At 52.7% G+C, this 13062-nt stretch overlaps 1 protein-coding gene across 1 annotated transcript in view; it reads left to right on the forward strand.

Moving 5' to 3' along the window:
- Positions 1-465: 465 nt before the first annotated feature.
- SLC6A20 (solute carrier family 6 member 20) overlaps positions 466-13062 on the forward strand; it is a 50169-nt gene continuing 37572 nt past the window's right edge. The window contains exons 1-2 of the mRNA XM_065933877.1: positions 466-688; positions 12346-12486. Of these exons, the coding sequence (XP_065789949.1) occupies positions 568-688; positions 12346-12486 (262 nt within the window). The 5' untranslated portion in view covers positions 466-567. The remainder of the gene's footprint in view (positions 689-12345; positions 12487-13062) is intronic.

The raw sequence follows: 13062 nt of genomic DNA on the forward strand, positions 1-13062 counted from the left end.
CCCACACCCCGCGCCCGCCCCGTAACTGCTGACCCCTTTGCTTTGCCTTCGTTGCCCTCCTTGTGTGTCTGTCTTAATATGGGGTAAGATAAACCATATGGAGTTATCCTTTCTGGGGGTAAAAACTGGTTGAAAATGGGCTCTTTCGTCCAGTCCACTGAAGCCTTTACCAGAGCGTCAGCTCCCGGAGGGCTGGGGGACATCTGTGTCGTTCACAGCCCCATCCCCAAAGTGTGGCACGCAGGTGGCCACGCTGCGAATGACGCCTCCCCGAGCGCGCAGCCGACACCCCAGCCCCCACGTGGAGCCGCAGGGGCCGGGGCGCCTCCCTGGACGGCGCAATCTCGGGCGCCTTCCCGGCCGCGGCGGCCCGGCGGCGGGGTGGGGCTCGCCGTCACCCATTTACTAGCCTCGCCCCTCCAACGGGCGCGCCGTTAATGAGATTAGCAATTAAAAAGCGGGCGAGCGGCCGCGGCAGAGGCGTGGGGCCATCCCCTGGCCGAGCCGGGCGGGACGGCGCTCCTGGCGGCCGCGCACCCACCGCACGGCGCGCGGAGCCCCGGGGCCATGGAGAAAACGCGGCCGCTGTGGGCCACCCCGCTGCAGTTCGTGTTCGCCTGCATCTCGTACGCCGTGGGCCTGGGCAACGTGTGGCGCTTCCCGTACCTGTGCCAGATGTACGGCGGAGGTGAGTGCCCACAGGGCTACGGCCACCCCGCCACACCGGCGCGCGCCCCTTCCCAGCCGGGCGGCCCGGGCCGCGCTCGGCTTGGTCCCGTATTGCATGCCCGGAATCTGAGGCTCAGAGAGCGCAGCGATTTGCCCAGAATCACGGAGCCCGGAATTGGACCTAGGACATCTCGGTCCATAGCGGGAGCCCTTTACCAGAGCGCCCTCCCGAGCCCTCTGGGGCGGCCAAGCGCCCCCCAGCCCCCGTCACCCCGGTCGGTCAGGCTGCCGCGCTACGAGCAGTAGGAGTCGTCAGGAGCACTCTTTTCCTCCCTCCGGAGGAGAAGTGCCGATGATCCGACTGCTAGTGTGTAAACCTTACGTTTAAGTGTAAAAAGTGAGCAGGAAATAGTGTTTAACAGAAACTCGTTATACAACTTTCATATCTGAAGCGCATTCCTGGCAGCATGACTTGAAACTCAAGATAAAATGATCTTGAGCTAGTTTTTTTTTTTTTTTTTTAACTTTTTAATCACAACATTGGTTTGGGTTTGGAACCACAGTAGGTAGGAAGGCTAATCACTGTATTTCACTTTAGTTCGTTTTTTGCAGCATTTCCCTCACATGGCAGGGCATCCCGGTGCTTTCACTAGTCAGCTGCACACCCACACAGCACCCCTACGTTGCCGGGGGCTGGAAGCACCTTCTAGGACCTGCCAACGAGCCTCGGAGGCAGCCAAGTGCATTTGGGGGAGGCAAGGTGGCAATAGGGATTGAAGTCTCAGCATTAAAAAAGTTTTTGAATTATTCCATTTCTAGAATTTTACCTAAGTAAAATAGTTCTGAGAGAAGGCAGACACCAGAAGGATGGCCTCCGTCTTTAAATAAGAACAAGACACTGGAAACTTCCTAAGCCCTCAATTAAAGGGGATTGCTTCCATGAATTATGGAACATGCACGCAATGCATGGTGCTCTTGGAAGCCGCTAAGATGATGTTTTCAAGAAAAGTATTTGAGTATTTTTCACGTCATACATTAAACAGAGGGAGGGAAGTCAGATTCAAATCTGTATAAAATGGGATAGTGAATTATGTTCTTAATTATGTTTGAAGCTATGCAAAGACAAGGGAATGAGCAAAAACATACCCAAGAGAATAAAACAATAGATATCTCTGGGTGGTTTTTGCTGACCTTGTACCATGTGCGTGTGTGGTGTCTTCTATAATCAGCGTGAGCTGTTTTTTTCACAATAAAGGACAATGGAAGATGTTAGGTCAAAGTATTTACCAAATCTAAGCCATTTAAGAAGACTAAAGGCTCCGTCACTCTCACCCCCAACTCCCAGCTCAAAAAAAAGAAAACAAACATGACAAAAGGTTGTACAGGTTTTTAAAAATAGTGCACTCTTAATCCTCTGAATCCTTTTTAAATTTGAAAGGCATATATAATATGCATCATAATTATGTGAAGTGCATGTGTTGTCATATGCTATAACAGCTTGATAATTGACTTCTGAAAGAACGGTCAGGATGAGATGTCCACATCACTCTGTGTTCAGCACACCTACCCACCATGCCTTTATCCTGGCTACGCGTTTCCCAAACATCAGGCCAGGTGAGCCGAACTGTCACATGGCTATTTAATCCCTTGTTTCTAACAACACCATCACCTGAACAGTCTGCAGTTAGACACCAGTAGGGAGGGGTAGTTCTGAGGTTGAATATAATTGACCCTGGAATGACATGGGGGTGAAGAGCACCCATCCTCCATGCTGTGGAAAATCCCCATATAGCTTAGAGCTGGCTCTTCGTATCCATATTTCCTGTAGAGCCACAGTTCAGCCAAATGGGGATTATATAGTATTATTGGATTTACTATTGAAAAAAGCGTGCGTATAAGTGGGTTCATGCCTTTAAATCAGGGTTGTTTAAGGGTCAATGGTATATATAAGTTGCTGGGGAGATGGTAAGACCTTCAAGACCCACGAAAAGAAGGAAGAAATCTTGTACCTGGTACAGAGTCCACTTAAGCTGATAGGTGGAAAGGTAGATGGATGGATGATGCTTGACCAGAGAATGGATACTGGACAGAGGATGGATTGGGAGGGTGGGGAGAGTGGATGGATGAATGGATGGATCTAGGGTGGACAGATGTAGCTTAGGTGGGTGGCATCCTCTCAGTCATGTGTCTGCAGATCAAGGATCAAAGAGTTTATCCTGTCTCACTGAGCATTTGCCCACCCAACACCTACCCCTGTTCCCACTTCATCTTCCAGCACCCCCTCCAATTATCCTGAACAACTCTTTGTTTACTGAACACTCACTCTGCCTGGACACTTTGCTCAAGCTACTTGTCCACCTGGACGTTAGCCTGGGCCACTCCCAGCACCTGGTCTGAAGGACTACACTTTGTTCTCGAGTTTCTGTCGCCCACTACCCCGTCTCTGTGAAGTGGTGGGGTCAAAGGAGGCACCCACTGAATGTCTGTTGAATGAAGAAGGCAGGTCTTTTGGGAAAAGCTGCAGCGTTTGGGAGGTAGGGGAGCTGGGGGTTTCCCCAAGCCTTTCGATGCCGTGATGTCACCTACAATAAGTGATGTGTTTACACTCCCATTCTGTACCTGACCGGTAACCACCACATCATGAAAAGCTCTAGTCGGGTATCTAACTTCCCTCCACACAGAGCCCTGGCTTCCACCACCCCTACCCCCCACCTCCAGCCAACAAAGAGCTTGTTTATAAACCGCAGAGCCAGGACACGCCAAAACACTCCCCCGAATAAAAAGGATTAGGGTCCCGCTCCTCTCCGTCAGGCTCTGCCCGTGACCAGGGAGGCTGGTTCCCCCACTGGTCTGCGGGCCGGGCGGCACGAGGAATGTTAATTCTGAAGATTACATGCCAGGTGCTTACAGCGCCCCGGCACTAGAACAAAGGAAAGGCAGCGAAGGAACTGCTCGAAGTCCCTGCTCGGCAGGTCAGCGGGCCTTGGTGGCCATGCCAAAATCTGAGGCCATGGTGTTTAGGAAGAAATCAGGGTACAAACGTGTTGCATCCTAACATGTGGAAAATGAGTGCACCCACAGTTGACTTTTATATAAATTTTCTCTTCATTGATGGCCCAATGGGTAAAGAATCTGCCTGCAGTCCAGGAGACACAGGATACACGGGTTCGATCCCTGGGTCGGAAGATCCCCTGGAGGAGGGCATGGCCGTCCACTGCAGTATTCTTGCCTGGAGAATCCCATGGACAGAGGAGCCTGGCGAGCTACAATCCATGGGGTCACAAAGAGTCGGACACGACTGGGCACATGCTCAAATCATGGAGAAAACATGGAGGAATAGCAAGTTATGTGGTTAATGGAAAGGTGGCTTATTTTTTTCCCCTAAATTTTCTCTATATGATATTTAACCCTTAAAGTGGGGCAGTTAGGGGGCATCTGACTTGGCAATAGGGTGATGTCACTTTTCCTCAAAGCCTCTCCTGCTCCTCCCTGGAACTTAGATCTGTGCATCTCAGATTTGCCCACCGAAGCTTCTTGATAAACTACTGACCCCACCCCTAGAGATTCTGATATGGAGATCTGGGGGGAGGGCAAACTGCATTTCTGACAAGCTCCTAGGTAATACCAATGGGTGCTGCTGGCCCGTGGACCACACTTTAGAAGAATCCCACCCCACCAGGCCACTAGCTGCTGGGAGCCAGGCCATGGGGCTCCGTTGATGTAGTGCTGGCTTTGGAAGGAGAAGCAGGACTTAATTTATGGTGTTTGCTGGTGTGTGATGTAAATACTCACAAGATGGTCACGTTCGGACGGCAAGTGTGGTGTCCAGGGTGGTGTGGGGTTTGAGGAGACGTGCAGTCTCGACAGCTGGTGTGAGCGGACCCGGCACGCCTGGAGCAGTAGCCCTCCGGCCGGCACCCAGGCTGGGACTGAGCCACACCGGGTCAGTCCACGGATGGACAGGCGGACAGCACACCCACTGCTCTCTTGTACTGTGTGTGTGCGTGTGTGTGCGTGCGTGTGTGTGCGTGTGCGTGTGTGTGTGTGTGCGCGCGCGCACGCTCAGTCTCTGGCCCTTGGTGTTTCTGCAGCGCTCCTGGATGGAACAGAATCCTGAGTTTCAGAGGCTGTAAAGTGTCAAGCACAGTTTGGCAAGTAAGCTTGAGATGCTGGGTCCCAGGCGTCAGGAAATGCGGCTGGGTGGTCCCTTGAGAGAACATGTCTGTGGCTCGTCCTGGGGTTTCTGGGCTCAGTCCTGCTAACAGCCAAGCTCTTGGGCTCCTAAGACGTGCTGGGCACCTGGAGGGCGGACACAGGGGACTGCACAGAGATGCCAGCAGAGTTAGTTTGGGGTTAGGCTGGGCCCCAAATAGGGAAGAACCTTTGTATTCTAGCACAAGTTAATCACTAAAGGGATGTTGCCTTAAGCTTGAATTATACATAATGAGCCATCTCTGGCAACCCTGGCTCCAGGGATAAGAAGCATCAAGCTAAAATAGCTTTGTTTAGCTCACAGGAAGGACTGCCTGGGTGGCTCAGTGGTTAAAAAAAAAAGTTCACCTGCCGATGCAAGAGACCCAGGAGACGTGGGTTCGATCCCTGGGTCAGGAAGATCCCCTGGAGGAGGAAATGGCAACCCACCCCAGTAGTCCTGCCTGGAGCATCCTCCGGACAGAGGAGCCTGGCGGGCTATGATCCTTGGAGTCGCAAAGAGTCGGACACGACGTAGCTACTGAGCGCTCAGCTCAGACACATCCTGATCAGGCCCACGAGTGAATGGCTGCCTTGCTCTTCCCCACACCAGGCTGACCGGAAGCAGGAAGTGCTTGGCGTTACTCCCTCCCCCTTCCTATAAAGGAGCCTGAATTCCTACTCCGGGCTCTGAGTCCGCCAGCTTTCCAGCCAGCGTTGCTCCTCCTGGCCCACGCACCCCATGTTTGCATTCCGTGGCCCGCCGTGCAGTCGGCAGTGCACGCTGGAGTCGGTAGTAGATCTTGCCTTGGGGAGTGTGTGAGTAAGGCCCTGGAGGCCTCAGGACCGCCTGGCCCACGCACCTAGCCTTCAAAATTCCCCAAACCGCACCGGCTTCCGCAGTGCCCGGCGTTCGCAGCTGGGAATTGACATCTGGGGTCCGCTGGGCTCCGTGTAGTGAGGTGAATCGCTCTGGTGTGGACAACCGGAAACTCTGTTTCCTTTGGGTGTGGAGCTTTTCCTTCAAAATAAGGCAAGCTGTTATGTCTTTGCGTGGGCTCACCTGTTGGAGAGAGGAAGGAGTTGTTGGACTTTGACCTGGTTCGTTTGCTTCTTTGTTTTCTGTTCTGTTTTTAAAACACGCGTACAGATTTATTTTTGGCTGCTCTGCATCTTCCTTGCTGTGCTCGGCGCTCGGTGCCAGCGCGGGCTCTAGGGCATGTGGGTCTTCCTGGACTAGGGGTGGAACCCGTGTCCCCTGCGTTGGCAGGCGGGCTCTTAACCCCGGGACCACCTGTTTCCTCGGATGTTAGCATTTGTATGGGCCGTCTATATTTTGTCTTGAATTTTGGTCTTTAAAAACGGGAAAATTTTCAACTATCCCTAAAAAAAGCCCTCTGAGGCATGTTTTGGATGAGTGATCTGGTTACAGCTGTGAGCTGTGAGCGGAAGGTGATGCTGTTTTACGGTAGCCCTGAGTGGCCACAGTACCTGTTAGGATCCCCTCCTCAAGGGCTTCAGGCGGGGTTACCTTGGGACCCTGTGCATCAGGTACTGCCCGCTTGCTGTGTTAATGGCATCGCTTGCGGTCTCCTGTGTTGTTGGCATATGTAAAACCCCGAGACCAAACTGGAGGGTTTATTTAGGATTTTCTGATTGTCTCTGGGGTTTTTTGTTTCATTTTGTTTGGTCCTGTTCCTCCATTTACAGCCAAATCAATTTGATGATATTTAAAACACTTAATGATGTCACATGGAGGAGGGTAATAGAAAAGAAAAAAAACGAAAACCTTCTCTTATCCCAGGGATAAAAGAAAGGTTCCGCTTGGTTCCTAAAATCACCAAACACCCCAGCCTGGAATTCAGCCTGGTTGTTTGATACCAAGGCAAAGGCACCCTTTTGTAGTTAGAGGTAATCCATTGCTATTTATGGTCTTAGGGTGGGCTGTTCTGTGAAGAATTGGGGGAAACTGATGGAATTCTCTACATGCAAGCGTTTGTGCTATTACGTCAGAGAAAATAAGAAAAAGAAGGTAAAGTGAGTGAGGACAGGTTGCTCCAAACCTTAACTCCTCCAGCTGAGCCCAGGATGGCCCCTCCTTCCAGGGATCAACCAGAAAACCCCGTGTTAGTTCTGGGGCGCCGGGACCCGGTCTGGTATCACCATCTAAGACCCAGCAGGGTACCAGTTGGGGCCAGAAGCCACTCCCGGGACAGAGCGACTTACCTAACCCCGTCGTCTCGTGGGGGCCTCAATGCCAAGCATCCACTGCCGAGGTTTCTCGGACGTGTTTATTTGCAAAGATCGTGACCCCCTTACAAGGAGGCGCTCCTACACCTGAACCCACTTGGCATATCACAGCTGAACCAAATTGCGTCTCCATGAGGGAGGCCCCCTCTTTTTAGAACTTTGCTTATCAGCGCGTCCTGGCTGGGCTTTGAAAAGCGGACCCCAAAGCAAGAGAGTCTGAACAAAATTCAAGCAATTCAGCAAAAACCATATGAAGATCCTTGTAAATTTTTGGAAAAGATTCATCAGGCCTCCAGACATTATACTAGTACAGATCCTGAGGCCCCCTGAAAATATAAGAACAGTAAACTTGACCTTTTATTGCTGGGGGTTAGGGAATATCTTACAGCAGGAGAAAGTTGCAAAAATTAGTGCATTTGGAATGAACCCGTCTCAGCTGGTAGATGTGGCTTCCTAAAAGTGTTCAACAGGAAACAACAACAGAAGAAAGAAAAGGCAAAATGAAATGCCACCTTTTTGGAAGTGGCACTGGATTCCGTCAAAGGTGAGTAACCCAGAGAGAGTTTAAAACCCTGGGCACTTTACTAACCTCTCCACGAGTTTGTCTCCAACAGGTCTGCCTGTCCAATGAAGTAAATGGTCATTTCATTGTAACTGGAGACGTGTCAGCCTGTTTGTTTAATTTTGTCCAAGTAAGAAGTCACAGCTAACACAATTCTCCTCACGCTTCTGTCGGTGGCTGGGCACTTCTCTCCCGGTCTCATCAGGCCTGGCTCACACGGCTGCATTTGCTGGTGGGTCTGCTGGGCTGGAAGGCCCCCCACGTCTCGGCAGTTGGTGTCACCTCGGCTGGACCCCTTGGCTGTCCGTGTGGCCCCTCACCCCCAGGTGGCCTGTGCGTGGTGGCCTCAGGGCTGTGCCCCAAAAGGACGAGGCTGGAGCTGGAAGGCATCTTGAGGTCTGGGCTCTGCAGCCATCATGGTGCCCCCTTCCCCACATTCTAGTGGACAAAACCAGTCCCAGGGCCCGCCCAGACCCCCGGGCGGAAATGGACCCCACGTCTCTGCAGGAGCCGCTGAGAGCGCGCGTGTGTGGCGGGGTTTAGTCTCCCACTTGTGCCCCACTGACATGCAGGGGAGCAGGCTCACCAGGCTCACCAGGCTCAGGCCTCTGTCAGCTTCTCTCTGATGCCAGGCCCGCCTCATACAGAGCCTGGGTCAGAATTCTTGTATAAAACAAGTTTGAGGAACAGTCCAGTTGGAAGAGGGTTTGGTGAGTGGACTTGTTCTCAAACTGGTCACAAAACAAAATTCTTTTATTGAGATTTTTTTTGCATGCAGAAAAATTCACATTTTTTGGTGTACAGTTACATGAATTTTGACCAGTGCAGGCAGCTGTGTTATCGGCACCGTAGTCGTGCCCCGGGTAGTCAGCCCCTCCTCACTCCAGCCAACCCCCGAAGCCACAGCTCTTTTTCCCGATAGTTTTGCCTTTCTCAGAATGTTGTATGAATGGGATCACACAGTGTGTTGCATCTTTTGAATCTGGTATCTTTCACTTAGCATAATGCTTTTGAGATTCTCCCATGTTGCTGCTTGGGAGAGCTTGTCTATTTTTTTTTAATTGGCCAAGTACCATTTCATTATATAGATGTACCAGGGTTTATTTATCCATGCACTCACTGAAGGACAATTAGATCGTTTCTAGTTTATGACAGCTGTGAATACAGACACTGTAAACATCAGTGTGTAGGTTTTTGTGTGAATGCAAGTTTTCATTTCTCTGGAGTCAATACCCAGGAGTGGGATTTCTGGGCCAGACAGTAAATGTGTGCTTAACTTCAGATGCAACTGCCAAGTTGCCTTCTAGAGTGGCTGAACCGTCTTACATTCCCATCTGTGACGTATGGGAATTCACAAATCCTCACCAGCACTTGGTATCGTCAGCCTTTCCTGTTGTAGGCATTCCGTTAGGTGTATGCTGTCATCTCATGGAGGTGCAAATAATGCAGTCTCCTAATGAACACCGTTTATGTATGTTCTTCAGTGAAATGTCTGTTCATTTTTGTACCTTTTTGAACGTGTTGTTTTCCTCATTTCTGAGTTTTTATTAATATCTATTCTGGATATAAAGAAACACGGATGTCTTTGTCAGATGTGTTTCCCTGATGCTATCTCCCAGTTCCTAGCTTGTCTATTTGTTTTCCAGACTGCTTTCATGAAGCACAGGTTTAAAATGAAGCCCAATATCTTATCAACATTTATCAATATTTTCTTTCACAAAAAGCTCCCCTGATGTTGTATCTAAGAAATCTAGGCCTAACCCGAGGTCAGAAAGACTTTCTCTTGTGTTTTCTTCCAGAAGTTTTATAGTTGTCCCTTTGGTCAGTGATCCATTTCAAGGGCCTTTTTTGGGTGGGGGGTGCGGTGAGCGGTGTATAAAATGTGAGATGGGGGTTGAGGTTCATTTTTTTCTGCATATGGATGTTCAGTTGTTCTTATTTGTTGAGAATGTGATTGTAGACCAGTTCCACCGGGATTGTGTGCTGGTTGGGTGGTGGGCAGGGCTGAACTTCCAACCTCCCCACGGGCGGCGGACCATCAGGCAGGCTCTGTGAGAGAGAAACGTTCTGTGGGCCTTGCCAGGCCTCCCGCGGTTACTGTTTAACATCTTGGGTGAAACCAGGCTTTCCTTACAACCACTGAAGGCTGCTCCAGGCAGGCCGCATCAGCACAGCCTGTATTGATGGTGTCTGTTGGGCGGGAGCCCCCCCGCCGCCTCTGGGACTCCTTGCTGTTGAGAGGAGCCGGGTGAGATGCTGCCGCCGGGCGAGGGCCTGGCAGAGTCCAGAGATGAGGGGCAGGATTCGCCGTGGCCTGGTGTGAGCTGGGTGTGCAGAGCCCTGCTGGTCTGAAGCATCTTACATTCCCACTAGTGATGTGGGGGCCTGCTGTGGTGCGCACACGCTCGCGCCTTTCTCTCCGGGGTGAGACGGTCGGGCGGGGCTGTGCGTGGCCCTGGCATCAGCCCTCTCCTTCTGGGATTTCTATCCCGAGGAGATAAACGCACAGACCAGGCTTCGTTTACGATGGCAGAAGACTGGCAACAGCCTGAGTGTCCAGGGACTGGTGAGGAATTGTGGGCACGTTCTCCTAGTGGAAGGTACACGGGTGGTCCAGAGAGTGGTCATGAGACCCTGTCAGGGCAGAAACATGGGCTACAGGACAGCACGTGTGTACACTGGAGGCTTTTTAAAAAAAAAATCTATTTGGCCGTGCTGGGTCTTCCTTGCTGCACGTGGCATCTAGTGCTGCGGGACGCAGAGTCTTTCTTGCGGCCCACGGGCTTAGTTGCCCCGCGGCATGCGGGATCCTAGTTCCCTGACCAGGGAGTGAACCCGAGGACCCCGCATTGGAAGGCGGGTTCTTAACCACTGAACCAGCAGACCAGTCCCCAAGGGAGCATTTTTGTGAATATTAGATGTGTCTATGAGCATATGTACTGTGTATACCGTAATACTCCCAGAGCCAGTTCCTTCTGTACGCAGCCCTTAATCCCTGCAGCTGTAGGGTCAGGGTTTTCTTTTAATCAGAAGTCCTGCCCTCCTCTCCCAGTGAAGCTTTTCTCAGGTCCACTGCCAAGGAGCCAGGAGCTGGGGCACAGATGTCCAAGGGTGTGTGGGGGAGGAGGAGACGGGACCAGCAGCAGAAACAGTGGGGCAGGTGGGCTGGGGGACGCCCCCCCGGCAGGCTGCCAGCCTCTTTCCCTGTGTCTAGGGGTGGGAGCCCTGTCTTAGCTCTGTTCACTCACCCTGGTCCCCACTGTCACCAAGGGTGCTTGTCTGCTGGTGGCTCCTCGGGAACCAGTGGTTTAAAGTCTGTACTAGTCATAATGGTGGTGGCGTGCAGTTGCTCAGTCATGTCCGACTCTGCGACCCCATGGACTGTAGCCCACCAGGCTCCTCGGTCCATGGGATTTCCCAGGCAATACTGGCCTGGGTTGCCATTTCCTTCTCCATCACCCCGACCCAGGGATAGAACCTGCATCTCCTGCATTGCAGACGATTCTTTACCACTGAGCCACTTGGTAACCTGTTATTAAAATGAAAATTTAGGCTGAGGGCCACTGTATAAAACAGACATAGGTACAACAGAAGTGCTCTTTCACGGGAGGCGGTGGCCTGGGTTCTGTCTGTTGGGGGCCCTTGTCTTCACACAGACCTGTCAAGCCCCGACCTCATCTCTGAAGACATAGGCCCTGCGGAGTACTGTGGCTCTCAACAATCATGAAGCCACTGAAATTCTTCTGCCTGGGGGACCCCTCGTGGGCAGGAAGCAGGGGTGCCATTCTCCCATCCTCCCCACACTCAGCTCGGGGCCTGGCCAGAGACACCTGTTTTGGGTAGCACCCTCTATGGGGCACCAGACGGGCCCCGTGAAAAGCCTAAAGGAAGTATGTGGAGGTGGGTGGCCATCTGGCCGGATCGAGGGGCGACGTTCAGAACAGTTAACCACTCAGTGGTCCGGGCTCTGACCGCTTTAGGAGAAGTGGAACGGGGGTTTCTGGCTGAGGTGGGGGCGCCGCTGAGGCACTGAAGGCGCTCAGGGGTCTTGGGACAGCGGCAATTTACCACGCAGGATGGAAGTATTTAGAAATGTTAAGGACTGATGTGGCTGCATGAGATCCGTGGATGGAACGATGAGTCGAAAGATAAAAGGCTAGAAGGATGGGTGGATGGACAAAAGAGTGGGTAGGTGGAAGGATGGAGGCTGAGTAGACAGGTAGGAGGATGGATTCTGGGGAAAAGGTAAAATACAGTAATGGATGGGTGGGACTTCCCTGGTGGTTCTCTGGTAAAGAATCCAATGCAAGAGACACGGGTTCCATCCCTGGTCTGGGAAGACCCCACATGCCACAGAGCAACTGAGCCCCTTCGCTGCAACTACTGAACCTGAGCTCTAGAGCCCCGGGGGGGCCACAGCTGCTGAAGCCCGCTCACCGCAGGTGGAGTGGCCCCCGCTCGCTGCAACCAGAGAAAGCCCGCATGCAGCAACAAAGGCCCAGCACAGCCCAAAATCAATAGGATACATTTTAAAACTGTGTTTTAAAGGAAGCCGCGAGTAGGACGGGGGAGTGGGGAGGGTGTGCGGGGGAGGGGAGGGAGGGCGTGTGTGGGGGAGTCCCCGGGGTAGCCCCGGGTGACGCCGGCTTCGGCTTCGTCTCTGGCCGCCGCAGGGAGCTTCCTGGTGCCCTACGTCGTCATGCTGGTGGTGGAGGGCATGCCGCTGCTGTACCTGGAGCTGGCGGTGGGGCAGCGGATGCGCCAGGGCAGCATCGGGGCCTGGAGGACCGTCAGCCCCTACCTCAGCGGCGTGGGTAAGTGGGCGCCCCCAGTCCCCCCGGGAACGGGGAAGTAGGCTTCCCTAGTGACTCCACAGTACGGGATCTGCCTGCCAACTCAGGAGATGCGGGTTCCATTCCTGGGTCGAAAGTACCCGCTGGAGGAGAAAACGGCAACCCACTCCGGTATTCACCAAGACGCGGACGCCACTGAGCGATTAACTCACGCTACTGCTGGCTTGTCAGTATTCTCGCCTGAAAAGTCCCACGGACAGAGGAGCCTGGCTGGCTACAGTCCAGAGGGTCTCAAAGAGTCAGACATGACTGAACGACCGCACACACTCACACACACAAGAAAGGAACCGCCCAAGACAAGAACTGTAACCAGTGTCTGGGCCATTCCATCAGCCATCGTGGGAACCAGACAATGGCTCCTGCTAATTTCTGACGCCTCCCCATCAGTGAGCGCCTGCTCCGCGCTAGGTGCTGGCCCGTGTGAGTGTGAGCTCACTAATCGTCATCACGCCAGAGGGCTTGTGGGGTGCTGTCAACATCTCTGGTGCATGGAAGCAGGGGCCCGGTGAGCAGCAAGAGGGGCGCTGCCTCCCCTCC

This window comes from Muntiacus reevesi, chromosome 4 (genome assembly GCF_963930625.1).
Source record: "Muntiacus reevesi chromosome 4, mMunRee1.1, whole genome shotgun sequence".
In the NCBI taxonomy this organism is placed as follows: Eukaryota; Metazoa; Chordata; class Mammalia; order Artiodactyla; family Cervidae; genus Muntiacus; species Muntiacus reevesi.